The sequence below is a fragment of the Pinus tabuliformis genome, chromosome 8, assembly GCF_031772625.1.
Source record: "Pinus tabuliformis cultivar Carrire ecotype Pingquan chromosome 8, CPIR1, whole genome shotgun sequence".
Taxonomy (NCBI): domain Eukaryota; kingdom Viridiplantae; phylum Streptophyta; class Pinopsida; order Pinales; family Pinaceae; genus Pinus; species Pinus tabuliformis.
Window position 1 is genome coordinate 940,733,282 of NC_142294.1, and position 27,391 is coordinate 940,760,672.

At 40.3% G+C, this 27,391-nt stretch overlaps 1 protein-coding gene across 1 annotated transcript in view; it reads right to left on the reverse strand.

Annotated features, from left to right (window-relative positions):
* Positions 1-632: 632 nt before the first annotated feature.
* Positions 633-27,391, reverse strand: part of LOC149238595 (uncharacterized) — a 224,754-nt gene continuing 197,995 nt past the window's right edge. Inside the window, exons 13-14 of the mRNA XM_089373103.1 lie at positions 1,585-1,714; positions 633-1,448 (exon numbers count right to left, since the gene is read on the reverse strand). Of these exons, the coding sequence (XP_089229229.1) occupies positions 927-1,448; positions 1,585-1,714 (652 nt within the window). The 3' untranslated portion in view covers positions 633-926. The remainder of the gene's footprint in view (positions 1,449-1,584; positions 1,715-27,391) is intronic.

The window sequence follows — 27,391 nt, forward strand, 5'->3', positions numbered from 1 at the left end:
AGGCCAAGGAGAAACCACGTTGGCTAAAGGTAATATGCTAACCATATTACTCACACAGCTGGCTCTGGAACTAGGGCCTGTATACTGCCAGATCAGGCATACTTCTTGTACCAGAAGAATATTTCAAGGGAACCATTCACATAATCAAAGAAGTATACATATTTCAGAGGTTGTTTCACTGCATCAGTTTTTAAAAGCCTTGAATGATTAGAAAAGTATATGTTCCAAATCACTAAAGAAGCGAACCATGCCAGTCCAGATTTGTATCTTCCAAAATTTCCTTAAATTGTCATACCACAACCATGTTATGCACTTAATTGCTAGATTATGAACCAATCTGTGAATACAGAAGGACACATCAAAAAACCAACTTAGATTAAGAAGGTAAGTGACAAAAAATGGAGCATCCTTTCCAAAGCTGAACACTTTACTTAATCCTTAAAAGCTAAACCTCGAGGCACCCACGACAACGGAAAAAGTATATTGTTTTGTCCCTTTTTAGAACAGTTTAGGTATCACTCACTTTTGTAGAACTCCTGACCATAATCTCAATTGACAAGCGAAGAAAGCATGACCGTGGCAGGGAAAGTATAACTTCAATAAAGTACCATCATACACAGGAACATTGGATATACAGAATTGACCGGTAAGCATTCAAGCCAAAATACATCTCCCCCTAATATCTGATATTTCTGACAATCAAATGATCTTACAATAAATCATCTGCAATATACACAATAAATATAATCTTTCAAAAAAAGACAGTATCCAGGTACAAATAAAAGAACTTTCTTCTAAAAGCACAGCTTAATTTCTTCCAAACCCTCTATTATCTAGAGTAAGAATACTATAACCTGATTTAGGAATGTACCTCTACCTGCAAAAACAACACAACAATCGCAACAAATAAATTGCCAACACCAGAGTTAGAATGCACTCCAACCATCAGATGTGCGTCTTGGTGTCTGTCCTCCCAAACTGAAAGGCCCGGCACTGGCGAATGGATCAGTATCATCGAAAGAGGTAAAACCTCTGCTGTTCCCAGCATCTTTGAAACTGCTTATAGAATCAGACCTGGAAAAAGCATCATGCGAAGAAAATAACCCACTGTCACGTACACTGAAAGAATCAAATTTTGGAAAACTGTCGAAGTGTGAGTTATGATCATCCATGGACCCTGCATTGGAAAATCTTCCAGGTGAGCCAGTATTGACTAAAGGAGTACTTGGTATTGAGTTATTATCTGAGAATGAAAACAGTGACTTCTCCCGTGTCCGCAGAGGACCAAAGGTGTCATAATTCTCATTGTCACCCTCCTCAGTATCGAAGCTTGTGATTTTCAGGGATTTTAACTGGAAGGAATCTACAGAGTCAAATTTTGGATTGTCTAGCTGCCTTTCACGACCCCCATCAAAAGTAAGTGCTGAGCTACTTAGATCTGAAGAATTCTGCACAAGTAAAGTGGAAACAAATGATGAATAAAAAACAAAATCAAAGAATCCGCCCAATTTAGCAGGCTTTAGTAAAATAATAAGTCTATTTTTAAGAGTAATGTGACAGCTAATAGCCATTTGAGACTCATACCTTATTAGCATCAACAGCACTTTTGTCATTTCCCCATAACGAGTCGTTTTCATCAACAAATGCAGCCTCCCACGAGCCTCCATCACCAAATGGATCACCAGAGTTGGAGGATGTTGTGCGGTGATCATTGCTGCATTTAATGCAGCATTATCAGTGAACCACTCAGATAAGTATATGAAAATTTCTCAAAATGACATTACCAAAAAAGCGCAAGTTCAGTACTACATAAAGAACTAGGTCAATGACATTATGACCTTATTAAAATTGCGAAAATGAATTCCCCTGTGAGATGTAAAATTTGTTAGAACAATCAGATACTGAAACCCAGTCACACAAAAATTGCTTGATCACATTCTTCACATGGATACCATCATACCACCAATGTTTTTCTTGAAAAATACAGTTTGCAAAACATATGAAACAGAATATGTTGAAAGCATAATACATTATGTTGATTTTTGTAGCATCTGGAGGTATTCCCACATGCCAAATTGGCATCCTAAATTGGCCCAAGAAAATATTAAATACAAAAAATAATTATTATTATTTCTGGCCTTCATGTAGGCCCCAAAAGTCAAGTCAGCCCTGTTGGGAAATCAATATTCTTGTAGATTAAGGCTGGTTCCTCTTGATAATTACTCGTGAATGTTTGTTGGCTTTTATTACTTTATTATGTCTTCTTCAAGCAATTACCATACTTTATTATGTCTTCTTCAAGCAATTACCAAAACATAAAATGCATGAAGACCACAAGAAACAAAGAACACAATATGTAAGCTCCAAGCCAGGGAAAAACCCCACAAGGGGGAAAACCCAAACAACTTCTCTTCTTATAGAATCAGATCAAAGTAAGACATCCAAGACCCAAGACCATGACCTCTACAAGGAAACAAGTCAGCCCTCCTTCAAATACTCCAACCAAACCAAGTCAACCAGAATCACAACTGGTCAAACCTCTTCAAGACAGAAATTTCAGACCTGCAACTTTGCAGAGTTGCCCCAGCACCTTCGCAGAACAGAGTTACCCCAGCACCTTTGCAGAAACAGAATTTCGGTCTGTAACTTGCACAGTAACCCCAGCAATTTCACACGTGTGGACAAAGACAAGCAAAAATTCAAATTCTTCTTCTTTCCTGCGATTTCTCTCTCTTCCTTGGCCTTCGCATTTCTTCTTCTTTCTTTCTCAGAGATCGAACTTGTGAGTGAGAGTGAGCAAATGAGGGCGAAGTCTCTTCCTTTTATAGCCATCCACGAGGTCAAATAGGCCCTCTTCAAGGCCGACTTGACAAGGCAGGGCTGGCTCAGTCTTGTGGGGAAAAATGACTCCTTTTGACTCAAAAAATAATATTTTTCTTTTGTTACAAATTGTCCAAATGGAACTTTGACACATGACAATTTCTTCTTGACTCAAATAAATCCTAGAAGCATTGAGAACATGCTTTGACTAGAAAAATAATATTTTTTTTTTGCTTTTTCATGAAATATATATTTTGATACAAGTACAAAGATAATTTTGATGACCAAACCTAGTTTCAATGAAGTGTAAAAACTTCGGGATAACAGAAATATATATAAAAATACTTTATTAATAAATGAATAGACAGATGATGTCTTTTACACTGGGGTTTCCTGGCTTAAATACTGCCATGGACACCCTTTAGGAAAGGGCATGATCTTATGATCGTACCCTTTCGCCTAACTAAACCTAAATTAAATAATAAACCTAAAATTAACTATTTTTTACATAACATTGCCTTCCTCTTGAAAGAATGCTTTGTCCTCAAAGCATGCGCAACGACGGACGTTGTTGACAAAATGCTTCATTCTCCCAAGAAACGTCTTCTTTGGGAAGTCCTTCCACTTGAGCAGATATTCCAAGATAATCAATGTCACACACTGTAAAAGGTTTTGGATTAATCTCTCAATTTCCGTTTTTTGGAGATGTGGATATCGGTATGGCTTGATGTTGACAAGGTCTGACCCTGCTTTAACTTCTGTTCTACGCTCAATTTCCCTACTAGGCGGCATCTTCATAGGTAGGTCTTGAATCTCTGGTGATTCTTCTCTGGTCATATTTGCAGATAACATTTCTAATTGGTGACATTGTATTGCATAAGCAGGTGCTCTTCTTCGACTCAGCTTCATCATCTGAGATGATGATACAACATGATTTTCTGGTGCTTGGAATCCATGTAGTTTGTACTTTTGACCTCTCCATTTGAATTTTATAAATTGTACTTGATGGTTGGCGGCATAAGTACCTAAAGTTCGTAGCCATTGGATACCTAAGACTACATCTACTCCTCTTAACGGTACTGTGAAAAACGGAGACTCTAAACTGAAGTCTTGAATCTGCAATTTAACCTTATGGCATTTTCCCACCTTTTCAATCTTTTTACCGTTAGCTATCATCACTTTCATGTTTGGTAAAGGAAATGAAAATATATTGAGTCTCTTTGCCACAGTTGTATCTAAAAAATTGTGTGTGCTTCCAGAGTCGACGAGAACCACTATGTTGTTCTTCTTTATGTGTCCTTTTAACTTTAAAGTCTGAGGTTGTGATATACCTGTCATAGCTGATAATGATACTTGTGGAATACTTCCATCATCTAGTTCTGGTGAGAATTCTGGGGCGTCTTCTGTGTCTTCTACGTCATAATCTTCACTGTTTGAATCATTGGTTGCTTCACAATTATATAGGTTCTTTGGTTCTTTTCCTTTAGCACATCTATGTTTGGGGTCCCACTTCTCACCACAGCGTTTACATTTACCCTCTTTTATCCTTTGCATTTCCACATTAGATTTTTCATCTTCACGACGATGTGGTGGAACATATCTTGTATTATTTGAGTCCACATACTGGGGTATCCTTCGTCTTGCATAAGCTTTTTCCACTGTTGACCAAAATATTGGTTCGGATTTCTTTTCGACTGTTTTTGCTTTTCGTCTTGCTTCTTCTATAGATGTAATATCATGCATCTCAAGTTCTGCTTGTAAATGGGTTTTGAGTCCCGAGATGTATGACTGAATTAGACGAGATTCTGATAACCCAGGTACTCGTGTTACTAAGGTCTCCCATTCTTGAGTGTATTCATCAACACTTCTTTTTTGTCGTAGTTTGATGAGTTTTGAAAAGAACTCTTCTTCCTTTACACCTTGGAATCTTTTGAAGAATGCATCTTTAAACTTTCTCCAGCTAATGACGTGTGTTGTTTTTTTCCACCACATATACCAGTTGTATGCTTCTCCTTCCATTTTCATGGATGCATGCCTGAGCTTTTCGTCATCGTCATTGATGTCATATATCTCAAAGTATTCTTCTGCTTTATTTATCCATGCAACATTGTTTTTTTCGTTCCCATCGAATTTAGGCATCTCAACCTTTACCCTCTTCTGGTATGTCGCTAATGGTTGAGCAAAAAGAGGGTGTTGATTAGTAAGGGTATCCCAAAGTTGCTTGTTTGTAAAGGCAGTGTTACTTGCTTCCTGGTGGTGTGTCGCTGATTTTTTTGGGGATTCAACCTTGTCATGAGAGTCTGTGGACTTAGTTGAATCCGACGAGACGTGTTCTTGATTCTCTTCACCTTCTTTCAGTAGTTGTCCGGGCGTACAATTCGACCTTTTACACAGAACTTTTAGCATTGTTAAGACCTCTTTGAAGTTTACTTATGTTTGGACATGTTGACTTTCCATTTTTATCTCTATTCGATTTGTCGTATCTTCAAGATTTTTGATTTTGTCCGCTTGCTCCCCAAGCTTGCTCTCGACTTCATTTAATCTTTTACTGACCTCATCGTGGTTGTTATTTATCTTTTGCTCTGCATCCAACAACCTTTTTTGGAAATCTGCCATTGTCATTGTCGACATTGAGCGGGTTTGCGGAGGCGTGTATTTATTTGCCAGCGAAAATATTTTTCCTTCCCTTCTCTTTTTTTTTTTTTTTTAAATAATTAAATTAAATTAATTTAATAATTTAATTTAATTAATAATTTTTTTTTAATTAAATTAAATTAATTTAATAATTTAATTTAATTTATATATATATATATATATATAACTTATAATTAAATTATAGAATATATATTATATATAACTTATACATATAATTATAATATTGTATATATTATATATATCCTAGGGACAGTTACGTCCACCAAAAGGTTACGATCAATGCTTCCATGAATCGATTTATAAAGGGATGTGACTTATTGAAGTCAATGAAACGGGTGGGGTGAACGAAATAAGGCACAACGAATGGGCACAGATAACGAGTGGTGAACTGGTAGTCGGAAGCACGAGAGAGGAATGGACGGCGGTTGGCGTGGGTCACGGGTGGTCAGGAACGAGGGTTGGATATAAGTGAACAGAGAATAAGCAGTCGGGCTAGCAATCGGTGAACAGCAGTGGTAGGAGATGCGACGGAGATAGCAACGGTTGTTGGGACTGGTGCGGACGTAGAGAATGCGTGGTCATGGTTGCGGTAACAACGGAGGGGAAAGCGTTGACACAGAAAAGGAGCAGCAGAATGGTGACAACGGCTGGTACGCGACGATGAAGTGGTTAATCGACTGAGTGTGTGGCTGCTGCGATTGAACTGGACGCCAGAAACGACGACTAAGGCAGTTTGGCCTGGGACGGAAGCGAGAAGGCAGCGATCAACCCGCTCTGATACCAGATGAAGTGTAAAAACTTCGGGATAACAGAAATATATATAAAAATACTTTATTAATAAATGAATAGACAAATGATGTCTTTTACACTGGGGTTTCCTGGCTTAAATACTGCCATGGACACCCTTTAGGAAAGGGCATGATCTTATGATCGTGCCCTTTCGCCTAACTAAACCTAAATTAAATAATAAACCTAAAATTAACTATTTTTTACATAACATTCAATTTTCAACAGACCCCACGTTGTGAATGGGTGTGACCCTTGGTCAAAACCCATCCAGTTTGACCACTATAAATAAACCATTTGACCTCCTCAATTCATAATCATCAATCCGGATCTCGAGCAATTAGACATCTGTTCACACGTGTGAAGAAGCAAAAGACTGAGGTTTGACCAGCGAATTCCAAGCAGAAATTTGACTCATTGATCAGCATTGACTAAAGGATCTTTCTGGACTGTTTGTGACCTGCATTGACCAAGATATATCTGAGCATTTGACCAAATATTTGACTGACCTTTTGACAAAAATTCTGGGCAGATTTCTGGACATTGACCAAGCTATTTGACCAGCATTGACTGCAGGTTGACTGAGGCACTTTGTCTGAATTTTCTGGAATAGCATCAGAGGCCAAAAATTCGGCCTGTTGACCAGATTTGACTAAGCTAAACAGAAGTCAGATATTCTCTCCTTTGACCAGGTTTGACTGGTATTTGGGATTGGAAATTGGCAGAGATTTCTAGACAATTTATATTGTAAAATTTGCTTAGGATTGAATTCTCCATAGAAGAAAGTTAGCTGGGTTTTTCCAAGGTAGGGTTTTCCCAAGGTAATCTTGTGTCTCTTTCTATGTCTGACTGTCTCTTAATGATCCTATGGTTACTACTGCATTATAGTTGAGATTTTCTATGTATAAATGCATAATGATATAAGTGACATAAGACAACTTGAGAATAGAAATTATTGGAAATAATTATCAAGATTAGGAAATCAGTTTCTATTATAAGAAAAATCAAGACATTCAAAATCATACAAGGAACATATCTATTTGAATTTTGAACAGGTGTTAAAATTGGCAACTAGGGCCAAATTCCAATTTAGACAGCTCATTTGATGTAGATGATTATTGCAGTAAATTCCTCTTTTCGAGAGGACCAAAATCGATATAAAGATCATCTAATTTGGACAATGCTTTTGAATTTATGCCCACTCATGTGCAAATTGTTTAGGTTGGCCACATTGTCATGTAGGTTCATGAAGCCAAATGGATGTCTCACTTCACCCTCAACAACTTGTATAAATACAATTGACCTCTCACCTCATTTGGCATCATCATCACTGACACATTCTTCTCTCTCCTCTCATTGGTTTGTACAGCTATTGGTCATTCTCTCTCTCTCTCTCTCTCTCTCTCTCTCACGTGTAGCAAGAAGGTCAAATTTCTGGACAGAATTACAGGGCAAAAATTCCAGACTTTTTTGTCATATGACCAGCGTTGACTTTGACTCTCCGGGCATCCTTTGACTTCGATTTTCAGCGTGAATTTCTGTCTCAGCAGAACACAATTTTGGGCACAGAAACCAAGGCAAAAGGAGGACTTTGACCTGCGTCAACTGCAGGCCTTCTTGACTACAGGGTTGACTTCAAGTTGACCAAGTTTGACCGCAGATTTGTTGACTGTTTTGGGCTGAATTTCACCAGCAAGGTGGGCCGAATTTGGCTGGGTTTGACCGAGCTCCAAGTGGACTGTTTGCTGCTGCATTGACCACCGTTGACTTCCTGGTTAGGGCTGATTTGACTGCTGTTGACTGAGAAACAATATTGCAGATTTTACAGGGTTGTTTTGGACAATGATTTGGCAAGTCAATTTTGACTTTGACTTTGTATTATTGTACTCTCTCTCTACTGAACATTTGATATAATAATAAGAAGAATTGATCAAAGGGTTTTCCCCACATTGGGGTTTTTCCTTGGCATCCACCAAATCTGGTGTCCTCTTGTTTTGGCATGTCTTCTACATTTTTATTTTATGTTCTATCTACAGTTATTGGAATATGAAGATCTTCATTGAAAATACAAGAATATATATTAAAATGTATGAATGAGAATGATGTTACAAATGAGAGCGAGGGCCAGCTTATATAACCTAGGCAGGTGTCCCTTTTATGAACAGTCATGTCCTTAGGGAGATACCTCTTTATTAACTAATCAACTTAATCATTATTTATGATGTGTTATTAGTATTTATATTTACATTATTTATATCTATATTTTATTCATAACATTGCCTTCCTCCCCAAAAAGCTTTGTCCTCAAAGCTTGCTGATGAAAAGGCATGATCTTCCTTGAAATTCATGTTGCTGGGTGACTATCCCTCTCCTAGAAATTCGAGTCTCCTTCCTGGCTGCAATTTCTCTTCTGAAAATTCTCCCTCTCTCCTTGAAGTTTTCTCTCCTCTCTTTTGCTTATGCTCTCTCAAGTGTGAAGTGAAGAATGACCCTCCCTTTTTCTTTTTTGTCTTCTTAGAAAAGGTTGAATCCCTAAACCTAGGATCCAATGGATGAGATTTTATCTTCAAATCTCAAGATGTGTGGTTGAGATTAACTCTCTCAATTGACCCCTCTTACACATTGGCCCCATTACTTAAAAGCCTCGTAGTACCTTTTTCAAGTTGTGTACCTTTTCTATTTTTCTCATGAAGTGATTTTTCACTTCAATTTAATATTTAAAAAGTACACTATGTACTTTACACGTAAAGTCACTTTATAAAGTACATGTGACTTTAATATTAGAAAAAGTACATGGTACAACACTTTTAAGTACCTTTTCCACCCATGACATTAATATAACTCATAAATGTCACCAAGACAAAAGTTATTAATGTGTCTACTAGGCTAAAAGGGATAAATGCCTAGTAACACCTCTCCTCGGTACTATTTCCAACACTCCTTACCGAGGAAGCTATTGTTCACCACTCCCATCTTGTCTCTGAAGAAAACATGCTTGTCTCTTGGCAAATACTTGGTGAGAATGTTTGCTACCTGCTCATCAATGGATATATACTCAAGCTTCACTGCTCCTCTCTGAACCCAGACTCTGATGAAGTGGTATCTAATCTCTATATGCTTTGACTGACTGTGAAATATTGGATTCTCAGAGAGTTTAATACAACTCTTATTGTCACAATAAATCGTAGTTGGTCTCAGCATCTAACCAAATACTCCATGAAGCATCTTGCGAAGTCATAATGCCTAGCACCCTACCTGACTAGCTTCCATGTACTTTGCCTCTGCAATGCTCAATGCCACTGAATTTTGCTTCCTACTGAACCATGACACAATTGTCGAGCCTAGTGAGAAACAACATCTAGAAGTGCTCTTCCGGTCACTGACACTACCAACCCAATCTAAGTCTGTGCAACCAATCAATCTGACTTCATCACATCTAACATAGTCCAAACCATAATCCACTGTGCCCTGTAAGTACCTCAACACATGTTTTGTAGCCACCTAGTGTACTCTCCTGGGGCTCCATCATAAACTGACTCAATGTATTGACAGGAAAACAAATATCCAGTCTAGTGTTGACCAGATACATCAATGAACCGATCAGCTGACGATACAAAATGGGATCCACCAACTCGGAATCAGCGTTATGCAGCGTCTTCCAGCTAGTGATCATAGGAGTAGCCGTAGGTCTGCAATCATCCATACAAAATCTCCTCAAGATATCTCCTACATACCTGCCCTTGCAACCAATCAATCTAACTTCATCACATCTAACATAGTCCAAACCATAATCCACTGTGCCCTGTAAGTACCGCAACACATGTTTTGTAGCCACCTAGTGTACTCTCCTGGGGCTCCATCATAAACTGACTCAATGTATTGACAGGAAAACAAATATCCAGTCTAGTGTTGACCAGATACATCAATGAACTGATCAGCTGACGATACAAAATGGGATCCACCAACTCGGAATCAGCGTTATGCAGCGTCTTCCAGCTAGTGATCATAGGAGTAGCCGTAGGTCTGCAATCATCCATACAAAATCTCCTCAAGATATCTCCTACATACCTGCCCTGGCAACCAATCAATCTGACTTCATCACATCTAACATAGTCCAAACCATAATCCACTGTGCCCTGTAAGTACCTCAACACATGTTTTGTAGCCACCTAGTGTACTCTCCTGGGGCTCCATCATAAACTGACTCAATGTATTGACAGGAAAACAAATATCCAGTCTAGTGTTGACCAGATACATCAATGAACCGATCAGCTGACGATACAAAATGGGATCCGCCAACTCGGAATCAGCGTTATGCAGCGTCTTCCAGCTAGTGATCATAGGAGTAGCCGTAGGTCTGCAATCATCCATACAAAATCTCCTCAAGATATCTCCTACATACCTGCCCTGGCCCACAAATATGTGTCCATCCTCTTGCCAAACCTCCAACCCCAAAAAGTAATGCATCAGTCCCATATCAGTCATATCAAACTATGAAGCAAGATTTCTCTTGCAGTGTTGGATGAGACTGTCCTCCCCTATAATAAACAAGTCATCCACATACAATACCAAAATGAGTGGATCGTCACCTAACAGGATAAAGTATAGGTTCGGATTTGTATCACTCTTCTGGAAACCCATCTGTTTCAATTAGGCATCTATCCTCTCGTACCATGCCCTCAGTCCCTAATTCAGCCCATACAAGGCTTTCTTCAGCCTACATACATGAGACTCCCTCCCATGCAACTCAAAGCCCTCAAGCTGCTCAATATACACCTTCTCTTGTATAACACCATTGAGAAAGGCGGTCTTGACATCCATCTAGTGAATCCTCCATCCCATCTCAGCTGATATAGATAGCATTGCTCTAATGGAAGTATAACGAGCAATCGGTGCAATAGTCTCGTCATAGTCAACTCCCTCTACTTATGAGAACCCCCGTGCCACAAACTGAGCTTTGAACTTCTCAACACTGCCATCCACAGCATGTTTGACCTTGTAGAGCCACCTGGAAGTCACAACTGACTTCCCATCAGGACGTGGCACTACCTCCCAGACATCATTCTTCGTGATAGAGGCATACTCCTCCACCATGGCATCCCTCCAGATTTGTTGTCTAGTGGTCTAGTGGCCTCCTCAAAACTAGCTACCTCTATCTCCACAACCTCTGCCACAAAGCCACCCAACCTCTCTAGCAGTCTACTCTCCCTCACTGACTACTTGCGTCTCCCCACTGCCTCTTCAGCCTCCTTCAGGGTCTCCTGAAGCCAACTTGGCTTCCTCTTCCTTACAATAGTCTCATGTGGTGGTATGGGAATATCCTGAACTAGTTCCGAGGAAGGTTCAAAAATAACCAAGGGAGATCCTAAACTCTAACATATTGTGCCTGATGAACATGCACCAGGTGAGTCGGTACTAGACGAAGATGCGCCCTATGAACCTGTAACCCCTGAAGAAGGTGAATCTCCTAATCCTGATGTACCACCTGATCAACCTCTCGAGACCTCCTCAAAGCCCTCTGCTCCTCAAATATCACATCCTTCCTCAAGGTAATCTTCCTCTGTGCAAGAAGATATATACAGTAGGCTTTGTTGTTCTCACTGTAACCCACTGGGATACCCCTATCTACAATGGGTTACAACTTCGTCCTCTTCTCCTCAAGGACGTGTGAACATGTCAGTGTTGTTAAAATCGCGATTTTTTCAAAAAATCGCGCTTTTTTCACCAGACCGCATAAAACGCGCGTTTTATCCCAAAAAATCGCCGGTTTTTTTTATAGTGCTTTTTTCCGAAAAAATTGCGATTTTTTCAAAAAATCGCGATTTTTTCAAAAAAATCACCGAGGGCGCGGGCAGCGGGCTTTTAATAAGGAAAAATGAATTTTTTTAAGTCATTTCTGACTGTCGCCGCGCGGAGGAGGAGGAGAAGAGCTGAAGGGTTTGGGTCGACTTTGGGAGCGAATCCAAGTGTTTTTAGGAGAAATCCAAGACAAGATCACCAATTTGTCCATAAAAACGGTATGTAGATTAATTTTTTTTTTGTTTTGCTTCTTTAAAAACTTTGTTTTTCATTGTTTTTAAAGAATTTTTTGTAATTTTTCATTGATTTGGGATGGGTAATTTGTTATGACTATGAGAACCAATTTTTTATTTTTTTTTTCATTTTTTTTAAACATTGTTTATGTTTTTTGAATTTTCATTGTTTTTTGGCATTTGCCATTGGCATTTGCTTGGGTAACTTGGGTTTGGAAATTGGGATTTTGGAAATAATTAACTTGTAATTTTGTAAATGCTAAATTGTAATTTGTATTATGTAATCCTAAATTCCTATTTCCTAATCCTTATTTTTCCATAGGTTTGCAAATTCAAAATTCAAAAACAAACATGCCAAGGAAATTGGATCCTTTCTGGGAATATGGTGAACCTAAAGCTCTGAATGATAGACAAAACTTGAATTGCAAGTTGTGTGGAAAGGAGATAAGCAGGGGGGTGTACAGGTTGAAGTACCACCTTGCACAAATCCCTAGACGTGATGTGGGGCCCTGTATAAATACAAATCCTGAACTTATCCAAAGAGCCATGAGAGCATTGGGAGAATTAGAGCACACTAGAGAGGCCAAAGAAGAACTCAAAAGGCAACTAAGAAGGTCAGCTGAAGGAAGTGGACCAAGTGGCACTGGTTCTACTGCAGCGTCAGTCAATCCGGTAGCTGCATCATCATTTTTTGTTCCTCGAACCACACCTGGTTCACAACCAACTATCGGTTCAATGCTAAAAAGAACTGAAAAAGAACAAGCTGATAGGTTGATGGCAAAATTTCTCCTCTGGAGTGATATTCCTTTCAGCATTGTAAGGAATAATCCATTTTTCCAACCTGCTGTTGATGCTATTGCCAGTGTTGGCCCGGGGTACAAAATCCCTTCTTATCATGATTTCAGAGGCCGGATTCTTCAAGAGGAAAAGCGTGACTGCACCCAAAGATTGGAGGATTTTAGGGCATCATGGGCACAAACAGGATGCACTGTTATGTCAGATGGTTGGACTGACCAAAAGGGGAGAACCCTTATAAACTTCTTGGTTAGTTGTCCCAAGGGGACTATGTTTATCAAATCTATTGATGCAACTCATCAAATCAAAGATGCAAGAACTTTATGTGATTTGCTGGATGTGTTTATTTTGGAGGTGGGTGCAGAAAATGTTGTCCAAGTCATAACGGACAATGCTGCAAATTATGTTGCTGCTGGTAGAATGCTTATGGACAGGCATCCTACTTTATTTTGGACACCTTGTGCTGCCCATTGTATTGATTTGATGTTAGAGGACATAGGGAAAATTCCCTTTGTCAAAGATATTGTTGACTCATCAAAAAGCATCACAAAATTTATATATAATCATACATCTGTGCTTAGCTTGATGAGAAGATTCACCAACAACAAAGAGTTGGTGCGCCCCGCCATTACACGGTTTGCGACGAGTTTCATATCTCTTCAATCCCTTTTGAATTCTATGTGGGATTTGAAGAGAATGTTTCTTTCAGAGGAGTGGCGTGCTTCGTCAATGAGCCGCAAACCAGAAGGAGAGGCGGTATGCAGACTAGTTTCATACCAGGAAGACTTCTGGGCGGGAGTGCAGGAGGTGTGCGCCGTTACTGAACCTTTGGTAAAGGTTCTTCGGTTGGTTGATGGTGAGAAGCCCGCAATGGGCTATTTGTATGAAGCCATGGACAGGGCCAAAGAAGCCATTCGGTCCTACTATGATGATAAGGGAGATGATGGGTTTCAGAAACAACTCTTTCTATGGGAAGTGATTGATGAGCGATGGAACAACACACTCCATCGTCCCATTCATGCTGCTGGGCTTTTCCTGAACCCTGCATTTTCTTATGCATGTGGGTTTGATTTTGATGTTGAGGTCGTGGAAGGATTATTAACCTGTGTCCAGAAGATGGTGAGATCTCCAGAACAACGTATAGAGATCTCTAGACAAATTGAGACATATAAGATGTCAGGTGGCACACTTGGCTTTGAGATGGCTGTCACTGATAGGACGATTAAAATGCCAGGTATTTTTTAGTTTGTACTTTGTAACTTTGTTTCAAATTTCATTGTCTCTTCAAATTCCATTTTTTTCTTATGTTTATTTAAAATTTTATTTGTAATTTTGTAGTAGACGCATGGTGGAAGATGTATGGTGGCAGAGTACCCCTTTTGCAAAAGCTTGGCGTACGCATCCTCAGCCAAACATGCAGCTCCTCAGGATGTGAGCGCAATTGGAGTGTATTTGAAAAAATACACAACAAGAAGCGCAATAGGTTAACACTTAAACAGTTAAAATATTGCAAATTTCCAAATAAATTTTTGAATTCATTAAAGTTTTAAACAATATTTTTTTTATAATATTAATTATTAATTATTATTTCATGAACTTTGTACAGGTTGGAGTCCCATAGACTTAATGACATGGTCTATGTCTACTACAATCTTCGATTGTGGGTGAGGCAACTAGAGAGGACACCTGATATGGAAGCCATCTCATTGGATGGGATTGACACCACTGCTGAATGGAGGGTTGAGACCGAGAGGCCTCTCATGGATCCCACTGATGATTGGTTAGTGCAGGATGAGGGGGAGGAGGAGGGGGAGGAGGAGCAGGAGCAGGAGCAGGAGCAGGAGGAGGAGCAGGTGGAGGAGGAGGAGCAGGAGGAGGAGGTAACACCGCCTACCCGGGCTACCACTACCACCAGTAGAGGACGTGGTCTCCGTCTACCTCAGCCTCCTATAGCTGCTACTACTAGTTCTTCAGCTTCTAGAGCACGTCAGACTCCACTGCCATTTCCACCAGCACAGGCACCAGCTTCTACATCTAGAGGGAAAGAGAAAGTTGTGCCATTTTCTCGCAAGAGGGGCAGAGGAAATCAATAGGATTAGACTTTCATTTTATTGTATATGACATTATGTCATTATGACATGATGAGATACATTATCATATTTTTTGTTGATATTTTGAGGCTGAGTTGGGACTCAGGACTTACTATTCAGGACATGATTCAATGTTATGTGTGATTTTAGCGCTAGAAATGATATTAAACATCTTATATATTAGTTTTTTTATCATATTTATGTGTCAATGTATTTATTTTATGTTGTAGATGGTTTAGATATTAAAAAAATTGAAAAAAATGAATATTTTTGTGCCAAACGCTTTTTTCCCGCTTTTTCCGCTTTTTTCCCGCTTTTGCCGATTTTTTCCGCTTTATTCCCGGCGCCGATTTAATCCTGCTCGCGCTTTTAACAACATTGGAACATGTAAGGCACCCAAATATCCTGATGTGCCCAACTTTCGACTTCTTGCCAGTATATATCTCCTAAGGAGTCTTGCTCCCCAAGACTCTGTGTGGGCTCCTGTTCTGCAAATAAACAGCAGTGTTACACACCTCGACCCACAAGAAGAAAGGTAAACTTTGATCATGCAACATAGCTCTAGCTACACCAACAATGGTCTTGTTCTTCCTCTCTGCCACCCCATTCTTCTGAGGGCTATAAGGCACAATGAGCTCCCTTTTGATGCCAACACTCCCACAAAAACCCCTCATCTCCACAGAAGTGTACTCAACCCCATTGTCTGATCTCAGCACCCTGATCTGCCTCGTTGTCTAGTTCTCCACAAGAGCCTTAAACTCTTGGAATCGTCAGAAGACCTCATCCTTGTTCTTCAAGAAGTAAATCTAGGTACTCATATCCACTCAATGAAACATGGGACATAGGACCACATACATCAGAATGAATCAAGGATACCTGCAGCTCTGTTGTCACTACTCTGGAAAGGTGTCTTGGTGTACTTTCCCAAAGCACACCCCTTGCACACATCATGATGCTTTGTGTTGAAGTCAGGCAACCCTGTAACCATCTCCCTCAACATCCTAAAAGCTCCATGGTGCAAGTGGGCCATCCTCCTGTGCCACAGCTCACATAACTCACTACTACTGATCTACGCTACCATAGCTCTAAGAAGGTGAAATAAAAGCTTGTATAGTCTCCCACTATGAGCTCCAATCACACGAGAAAACTCGATACTAGATCCCTTGGGATATATCAACACTTGTCCCTCAAACTTTTCTTCAACCCTGGAACATAAAGAACATCTGTCACCTTCAGAGGAGGTGATCACTCCCTCTATAATGAAAGAGTCCCCATACCTGCCGCCTTGACTTTGGAGTTGTTGCCAAGCACAACCTCCAAGTCAATGTCATCCTCCAAAAGGCTCGTGAAGTGCTCTCTAACTCTGATCATATGGTAGGATGCTCCGTTGTTTGTAAACCATGCATGGGAAGATGTGACATGAGTGGCTAAACTCACCACCAAAGCACACTCTGAATCAAACATAGCTACAAAATCATCCACATTTGTTCAAGCTGCAACTCCCTATTTCTTCTTACCCTTCTTGTTGGGACACTAAACACCATAGTGACCCATCTTCCCACAAGAAAGGCATTTCACTTTGCTCATGTCTTTCTCCTTAGCCTTCGACTTCCCCTTCTCCTGCTTTGTTCCACTAGAAGACCCCTTCTTGATCGTCTTGCCCTTCTTTCCCTTTTCCGTAAGAGCAACATTGCTAATTTTAGATAACAATGGTATATTCTATGCTTACCACAATTTACTTCAATGTTCCTTTAGCAACCCAATAACAATTTCCAATTATTTCCAGTAGCAATCACATTACCCATCAATCACATTGACAATAAATGCAAATAGAACATAAAACAAATGCAGAAGACAAGCCAAGACAAGAGGACACCAAATTTGGCGGATGCAGAGAGAGAGAGAATACAAAAATAAAACAGACTAGCCCAATACAAAGTCAAATCAGCCCTATCAAATTCTGCAATCAAACTCCAGCCCTAACCAAAAAGTCAATTTTAGTCAAAACAGCAATAAAACACCTCCTTTGAAGCTCAATCAAAGGCAGTCAAATTTGGCCTCCAACAGTGGTCAAAGTTAGCCCAAAACAGTCACAAAAACTCTGGTCAAACTCAATCAACCTACGGTCAACTCTGTGGTCAACGCAGGTCAAACAACTCTACAATCCTCAATTTTTGTGCCAATCTATGCGGCCTAAAGAAATCGAAATTCTGCCCTGAAAATCGCAATCACAACAGGTCAAAATCTCCTCGGTCAACGAGGGCCAACACTGGTCCTGAAGTCTATAATTCGGCCTATAATTTTCTGCCCAGAAAATTATCCTCCTTGCCACACATGTGAGAGAGAGAGAGGTTGCCCAAGCTACACGAATGAATCTGATGAAGAGAGAGAGAGAGGTTGCCCAAGCTGTACGAACTAATCTGATGAAGAGAGAGAGAGAGGTTGCCCAAGCTGTACAAACTAATCTGATGAAGATAGAGAGAGGGAGATAGAAGAATGTGTGAGTGATGGATGTCCAAATGACGTGAGAGGTCTTTTCTATTTATACACTTCATTGTGGGTGAAGAGACACATCCATTGGGCTTCTTGAGCCTATATTAAGTTGAGGCCAACCTGAACAATTTGCAAATGTGTGGTCATAAATTCCAAATCACACTTTTGCTTATCCGAATGAGATGATATTTATATCAATCTTGGACCTCTCGAAAAGAGGAATCCAATGCAATCATCATCTCTATCAAATGAGTTGTCCCAAGGTGGAATTTGGCCCTAGTTTCCAATTTTAACACTCCCTCTCAACTAGGGAGTAGAACCTCAAATGATCTCAGATCAAGTTGTTGAACACCATGCATCCTAGTCATAGTGAGTACGACAGTACACGATGCGTCCATAGGTAGTGTTATGGTCCCTAACCACTTTTCTCAACTGATTGGCCAAATGAGAGGTACTTCCCATGATTCCCAAACTCCATGGGTAGGATGTATGTTGGGGCATCAGCAAGAGAAAGTGAACCACTCATCCTGCTCATATGCCATAAGAGAAAGCAAACCACTCATCCTATGCATATGTCAATCGTAAGGGAAGGTGAACCACTCACCCTACATACATGTGTCGGCAATCGTAGGGGAAGGTGAACCACTCACACTACACACATGTCAACCATCATGGGGTATCACAAGGGAAGATTAACCACTCACCCTGTACATAGCACACCACTAGGGGAAGGTGAACCACTCACCCTAGTGTCACTCATAGCTCCAAGAAGTACCCCAAGCCCCCAAGAGCTCCCAGAGCTCAGTGTCCAACTCATGTCGGACGCCCATAAGAGAGTCTTTCCATGACTCCAAGTCTCTCACAGAAGGCTAAGAATTTGACCTTCCCTAAGGGCTGTGTGAAAATGTCTGTGATTTGATCATCCCTCCTAATGTGATGGAGCCTTATTGCTCCTCATTGTACCATATCCCGGATAAAGTGGTACCTGATATCAATGTGCTTGCAGTCGTGGAACACTAGATTCTCTGAAAGGTGAATCCCACTTTGGTTGTCACAGAAGATCACGGTGGTATCCAGCATGTGCTCAAATAGCTCACTGAAGAGCTTCCTCAACCAAATAGCTTCACAACGGACCATACTAGCAACAATGTATTCGGCCTCGGCGGTGCTTAAAGCAACTGATCTATGATTCCTGCTCATCCGAGATATTGAAGCAGACATGCTCTTACGATCCACCACACTGCCATCCTAGTCAGCATCAATATATCCATGTACCCTCAAATTCCCAGCAATGTATCTCAAACCATAGTTGATTGTACCACAAAGATATCAAGAGATTCTTGGCAACAATCCAATGTATGTGAAGAGGCTCGACCATAAATTGACTCAATGTATTCACAGGGAAGCATATGTCTGAATGGGAGTTTACCAACATCAAGACCCCCCACAAGTTGTCGATACTCGGAAGGATTTGCCAATGCGGGCCAACAGCACTTCCACATAGCTTCTTGAAGTTGAGTTCCATCGGAGTAGACACAGACTTGCATTCCACCATCCCACATCTCTTGAGTAGCTTCACAATGTATTTTCCTTGAGAAAGGAAAATCTCACTTGGATTTTGCCAGACCTCCAAGCCTAGGAAGTAGTGCATCAAACCTAGGTCCTTCATCTCGAATTCGGAAACCAGCTCCCTCTTGCATTGATAAACAAGAAGGTCTGCACCTGTTAGAAAAAGATCATCCACATAAAGAACTAGAACGAGAGGTCTGTCCTTTTCAACCTTGAAGTATAGGTTTGGGTCAGCTTCACTCCTTGTAAAACCCAGCTTCATAAGATAGTTATCAATCCTCTCATACCAAGCCCTAGGGGCTTGCTTCAACCCATAGAGGGCTTTCTTCAACCTGCATACATGTGTCTTTTGGTCTTGAACATCAAACCCCTCAAGTTGCTCTACATAGACTTCCTCTTTAAGCGAGCCATGCAAGAAACCAGTTTTGACATCCATTTGGTGTAGGCTCCATCCTTGAGAGGCAGCAAGGCAATCACGGATCAAATAGTGATGTATCGGGAAACCAGTGCAAGTATCTCGTCATACTTCACTCCTTCCTTTTGAGAGAAGCCTCGAGCAACAAACTTGGCCTTGAACTTTTCAGCACTCCCATCAGCTCCATGTTTGATTTTGTAAAGCCATTTTGAAGTGACCACAGACTTGTCCTTGGGTATAGGAACCACATCCCACACATCATTCTTCATAATCAATTCATATTCCTCATGCATTGCATCCTTACAAACTTGGTGATTCATGGCTTCTTCGAACATACATGCCTCAAATTGAACAATAGTACTCATAGCAGCTAAGTACCCTTAGTACCTGTTCGGCTTTTTGCTTTCACGAAATGTCCCCCTTGGTGCAACATGTCTTTCAACATCTTCAAGTGTATCTTTGAGCCACAAAAGTATTTTCCTTGAGGTAGAGGGATCACCATGAGGTGGATCAATGGGATCCATTAGGCCTTCAACATCAAGCATCAGATCATTTGTCTAAGATTCATCCTTCTTTCCTGCATCATCAGCATTGTCCTTCCTAGGGATAGGAAGATCTCTGACTTTCCCAAGGGAAGAATCTTCATTGAAGGTGACATCATGACCCTCTTTGAGCAGGCACATAGATTCTATATGTCTTTGAAGTTTCACTGTAGCCCACAAAAGTTCCTTTCTTCCCAGAGGCATCTAGCTTGTTTCTTTTCTCTTTCGGCACATGAAAATATATGGGACAACCAAAAATTCTAAAATGAGAAACATCAAATTTCTTATTGTTGAAAACTTCTTCGAGTGTCTTGAAGTCCAATGCTTGATGCGAGCACCTATTTTCAACAATATACAGCGGTGTTGGTAGCTTCTCCCCATAAGAACTTCGACAGGCCTTGGTCATGAAGCATACCACAGGTAGCTTCTATGATATTTCGATTCTTCCTTTAGACAACTCCATTTTGCTAAGAAGTATATAAAGTAGTGGTCTCTCTCTTAATGTCAGCTTCTCTACAATAGTCAATGAATTCATTTGACTCATATTCGGTTCCATTATCAGTCCTCAATATTTTGATGTTCTTCCCTGTTTGAATCTCGACCGAGTCTTTGAAAGAGCGGAATCATTTGAACACTTCGTCCTTCTTCTTCAAGAAATAGATCCATGTTTTGCGAGAGAAGTCATCCACAAAAATCGCATAGTAAAAGTATCCTCCTAAAGATGTTATGGGCAACATATCTGATAGATCATAATGGACCAATTGAAGAATATCGGTAGTTTGACTTTCACTTTAAGGGAATGGTCCCCTTGTATATTTGCACAACCCTGACGTCCTCCCTCATGATCTATGTTGAATTCAGGCATACCTGTGAGTATATGTCGTAGTAGTCTCCCTCTTAATGCTAGCTTCTCTACAATAGTCATTGAATTCATTTGACTCATATTCGGTTCCATTATTCGGTTCCATTATCAATCCTCAATATTTTGATCTTCTTCCCTGTTTGATTCTCGACTGTGTTTTGCGAGAGAAGTCATCCACAAAAATTGCACAGTACAAGTATCCTCCTAAAGATGTTATGGACAACATACCTAATAGATCAGAATGGACCAATTGAAGAATATTGGTAGTTTGACTTTCACTTGAAGGGAGTGGTCGCCTTGTATGTTTGCACAACCCTGACAAACTCCTTCATGATCTATGTTGAATTCGGGCATACCTGTGAGTATATGCAGTAGTGGTCTCCCTCTTAATGGTCCCCTTGTATGTTTGCACAACCCTGACAAACTCCTTCATGATCTATGTTGAATTCAGGGATACATGTGAGTATATGCAATAGTGGTCTCCCTCTTAATGCCAGCTTCTCTACAATAGTCATTGAATTCATTTGACTCATATTCGATTCCATTATCAATCCTCAATATTTTGATCTTCTTCCCTGTTTGATTCTCAATCAAGGCTTTGAAAGAGCGAAATCATTTGAACACTTCGTCCTTCTTCTTCAAGAAATAGATCCATGTTTTGCGAGAGAAGTCATCCACAAAAATTGCATAGTAAAAGTATCCTCCTAAAGATGTTATGTGCAACATACCTGATAGATCATAATGGACCAATTAAAGAATATCGGTAGTTTGACTTTCACTTGAAGGGAATGGTCCCCTTGTATGTTTGCACAACCCTGACAAGCTCCTTCATGATCTATTTTGAATTTAGGCATACTGGTGACCATCTTCCTTACATCAGGTAAGGCTTTGTAATGAAGGTGAGCAAATATTCGGTGCTATAATTCGAATTGAAGAGAAGCATCGCAAGTCATAGCTCCCAAAGGACTTCCTCCAACCTAATAGAGACCTTCAACCCTAAATCCAAAAGTGTAAATGCATCTTTTGAGTTCCTTTGCCAAACACGTACCTTCCCATCAACGAATGTCACATTGAAACCTTTATCTTCCATCACAGAGATAGATATCAAGTTCTTTTTCAAATTAGGTACATACAATACTTCTTGTAGATAAAGGTTTTGACCTTGATTTAAGTGAAGAGTGACAATCCTTATCCCTTTCACGGGGTAGGTGGCATTGTCTCCAAAAGTATGATCTCCAAATTTGTCTTCTTTTCAATCAAATTTGAGAGGGCCTCTTTCTACCCAGTGAAGTGCCTTGAGGCAACCATTATCAATCAACCAATGATCCAACGTATCCGAAGGAGAGGCAATGGTGATGGTAGAAATAAGATAAAATTCGTTTTTCTTATCTACAACATTAGTTTCCTCATAACTGGGGCTTCTCGATCTTTTGGGAGGACGACCATTTCCATATCGAGCAGTGGGAGCATTCCTCTTTCCTTTGTTGTGGAACTTGTTGTTCCTTTGATTGTCATTGCCTTTGTAGTTGTTATTGTCATCATCCCTCGAAGTATCCTTCTTATGAGGACACTCTCTAGCATAGTGGCCAAACCTGTTGCAATTGAAGCATCTTCCTTTTCTTCCTTCTTTGAATCCTAGCTTAAATCCTTGACCTTGTCTTTTGGGACCAGCATTGTTCTACCTTTTAGCATGAGCAGTGAAATCGGTAGGATTATTTCCATTTAAGGATTTATCTCTTTCCATCATCCTTATTTCTTCTTGAGTGCATATAGCCAATAATTCATCAAAACCCGGAATCCTATCATTGTTGAGGATGGTGGTGTTAAACACACCCCATTCTCTTGTAAGACCTCCAAATGCAATAAGAGTGAGCGCCCTATCACCAACAACTTCTCCAATAGATAGGAGATCATTCTTGATTTTGGTAATCCTCATAAAGTAGGATTGAATGGACTCTCCTCTCTGCATCTTGATGTCTTTCAACTTGTTCTTGAGAAAGAAGACTTGATTTGCATTGTTTACTTTGAACTCAGTATTTTAAAAACCAGCCGGTTTGAACCAGTAACCGGTCAAATTGGTCGGTTCATTAGCCAACTGGGTCAAACTGGCAGAAAAACTAGGTTCGACCCCCCTCTTCGCCCAGAAACCACAAAAATCGGTGCTAACCAGCCAGTTGAGGACGGAACCGATCAGTTTATGGTCAAACCGACCGATTTATTGTCAAATCAATTGGTTTTGTCCTAAACTGGTCGGTTCACTGCCAAGGCCACGGAGGACCCATGCAACGCATTTTAGGAAGGTTCCAAGGTGTTTTGGAGGGAAAATAAGAGTTGTTTCCCTCCAAAAACACCCTCTCCAGGCCTTTGAAAGGAGCTCACCCCCCTCATTTGCCTCACATGTCTCATTTAGAGTTTTTATGAGTTTGATTGGGAGCTTGGAGAGTGTTGCATTTTTGCTAGAGTAGTGGAACAGCAGAGAGTTTGAGCTAAGTAGTAGTCATCATGCCTCCAAAAGCCAACGATACTGCATGGGCTCATTGTGATATGATTGATGGAAAAATGATCTGCAAATATTGCCAAAAATCTATTGGAGGGGGTATTAACAAGTTCAAGCAACACTTCGCTGGGATAGGAGGCCATGTAAAGCCATGTGGAGCACCAAATGGAGTAATAGGGCATGTTAGGGCAAAATACCTTCAGAAGTTTGAGACTCGAGTCACTGAACCAATAGAGAAGTGTCTGACTCAAGCAATTGCAAAGTTTGGGAATCGAGACTCAACCAACTGACTTTGATCCTGATGAGAAGTTTCAAGTGATAATGTTGATTACTAATATCATATATGTAGATTTATGGTAGGCCAGTGGCCCCATAGTTTGTAGGCTTTGTTTTTTATCTCTAGAGGCCATTTAGAGCCTCATTAATTATGTATTTTGTTGCTGATATGTATTGCACTTGGTGCCATTTTGACATATTCACCTTTACATGGTATACATATGAGAAAACTTTGCATATTGTGTGTCTATTGGTTTGGAATCATGGTTTTAAATCTTAAAAATAGTTTTTTTCATTAAAAATTAATTATTTCATGTGTTTTTTTTTAAATCAGTTCATGTGGATCTAACTAGTCCCGACTTGACCAGTTACGGTTTGAACCCTAGTTTATTTGGTGGACTGGTCTGGTCACCGGTTCCGATTTTTAAAACTATGCTTTGAACATCCCAACTAGCTTGTCATACATCTCCTTAAATGTTTCCAAATCAGAAATATAGGCAACCAAAGGCTTGTGAATGGAATCAACAATAATTTTCTTAGCTTTGACCTCACCTTTCTTGTACTTTGTTTTTGCAGCAGCGGGTGCATTTGAAGGAGGCTCCACCACTCTTCCTTTGACATAGTCCATAGCATCATTCTCTTCCAAAGTCAAATCCAAAGACATCTTCCATGCATGATAGTCGGATTTGTCCTTAAGCTTGTCCTCAGATTTGAAGTATGATGTAGTCGTCATTAAGGCTAGCTCCAAATTCTTGCCAACAGCTTCCCTTAGTGATTTCTCTTCTCACTCTTGCTTGGGCTTTGTCTTCACCTGGCCTCTGATACCATGTTAATTTTAGATAACAAATGTACATTTTACTTCAATTTTCCTTTAGCAGCCCAATAACAATTTCCAATTATTTCCAGTAGCAATCACATTAACCATTAATCACTTTGATAGTAAATGCGGATAGAACATAAAACAAATGCAGAAGACAAGCCAAGACAAGAGGACACCAAATTTGAAGGATGTCAGGCAAAATACCCCAATGTGGGGAAAACCCTTTGATCAAATCTTATTATTATTATTCAATAGTTCAGCAGAGAGAGTACAAAAGTCAAATAGACTAGCCCACTACAAAGTCAAATCATCCCTGTCAAATTTTGTAGTCAACTACAGTAAAACTTCAGCTCTAACCAGAAAGTCAACTGCAGTCAAACTTCAATCCGAACCAGAAAGTCAACTTTAGTCAAAGTAGCAGTAAAACACCTTCTTCGAAGCTCAGTCAAAGGAAATCAAATTCGACCTTCAACAGTGGTCAAAGTCAACCCAAAACAGTCACAAAAACTCTGATCAAACTTGATCAACCAGCGATTAGCTCTGCAGTCAAACAGGCCTCTAGTCAATGTAGGTCAAACAGCTCCAAAATCCTCAATTTCTGTGCCAGTTAATGCAGCCTAAAGAAACCGAAATTTTTCCCTCAAAACCACAGTCAAAACAGGTCAAAATCTCCTCAGTCAACCCTGGTCCTAAAGTCTGAAATTCGGCCCGTAATTTTCTGCCCAAAAAATCGTCCTTACCACGTGTGTGTGAGAGAGAGAGATTGCCCAAGTTTTACGAACCAATCTGATGAAGAGAGAGAGAAGAATGTGTGAGTGATGGATGTCCAAATGAGGTGAGAGATCTCTTCTATTTATACACTTCATTGTAGGTGAAGAGGCAAATCCATTGGGCTTCTTGAGCCTACATTAAGTTGAGGCCGACCTGAACAATTTGCACATGTGTGGTCATAAATTCAAAATCACACTTTTGTTTGTCCGTATGAGATGATGTTTATATCAATATTGGACCTTTCAAAAATAGGAATCCAATGCAATCATCATCTCCATCAAATGCGTTGTCCCAAGGTGGAATTTGCCCCTAGTTGCCAATTTTAACAAACATTCTCCGCTTCACCTCCCCCACCACTCTTGCTGCCACCTCTCACACTCCTCCTAATCTCCTCTTGTATGAGATCGTCCCACATCCTCCTCCAACCAAGAAAGTGCTCTCTGGCCACCAAGTCATGGACAAAGCCATCCCACTTCTCAGTGAACCCATCTAAGGCAATTCTAACCAACTATTCCTCTAGAACAACCTCACCAATGGCAGCTAACTCATCCTTCACTTGTGAGACTCTGGTGAGGAAGGATGTCACACTATCAGTCTTGGTCATCTTGGTGTTGCATAGTTTTTGTCTCAACATCATCTTCATGTTCTCACTAGAACTCTGATGCAAAGAGACCAAGAACTCCCACATCTAATATGCATATCTCATCCCTGAAACATGAGGGAATAAATGGTCATTGATGGCATCTAGAAGGATCCTCTTTGTCTTCACATTCTTCTAGTTAAACACCACCAATTGAGCTGGATCAGTGGGTGCTTGCACAGTTGCTTCAACAACATCTCACACTTCCAGCTCCTCCAGTAAAAGCAATCCTCTCCTTCCATGGGCCATGGGCCAAAATTTTCAGCCCCCATCAATCTGTCCTCTACTCTCAACCCAGTAGCCATGACTCCACAACAACAAAATGAAGCAAATTTGGAAGCTAGAACCTTCCTCCCTCTGAACTGCTGAAGTCTTTGGGTTTCTGGCAAAAGTTTCAAATGTATGGTTCACTGTTTGAAGACTTTAATAGCTTGCTGTCCTCTTTATCCGCTGACTAGAAATGAAGATTTAAGACTCAACTTGGCTCAACTCTGCTCTGATACCATGTAGAAAAATTATGATATGCACCCTTAACCCAGATTACAAGTTTGCACGTGTTGTTTAGGCCCAACACACGTCTTTTCGTGCTGATATAAATTTCATATGCATTGCTTGTAAACATTCAAAGAGTACTTCTACTATTTTTCACTTTCCTATCCACTGAAAATTAACACATAATTTTGGCAAGCATTCACATATGAGACACTTATTTTTTGTCAAGGTGACCCCAAAAAAACCCCAAAGCCTCTTGGGGAAAACCAGTGTTCAAAGGAGGACTTTATTTCTTGAGAAAATTAGTTTTACATAAAATAATTACAGTACTTATCTCCCTTAGCAGCTGAAGCATTAAATGCAAATCTGGACAGTTGTGCCCACTGGTTTTTTCAGATTTTCACAAAATACATGCCCAGAAATCTGCCTCAAAATCTCTGCCAAATCTGTCTCTATTTCTGCGCTGAAGGAGAGACAGACTGCCTTGAAAAATGTGTCTGTCTGCTGCCTCAAAAAACGCACAGACAAAGACTGCTGTCCAAAAATTCATGCCTCAAATTTTGGGCCTGACAGCGGCAAAACCCTCAAAATTTGTGCAAAACAGTCCCTCGAAATTTTTCCAACAGCCCTCGACATTTGTGCCTCCTTGCCTCAAAATTTGTGCCAGTTGAAGCTACCCTCTTCCTTGAAATTTGTGCTTCTGGGTGACTATCCCTCCTAAAAATTTGAGCCTCCTTCCTTGCTGCAATCTCTCTTCTACAAATTCTCCCTCTCTCCTTGAAGTTTTCTCTCATCTCTTCTCCTCATGCTCTCTCAAGTGTGAAGTGAAGAATGAG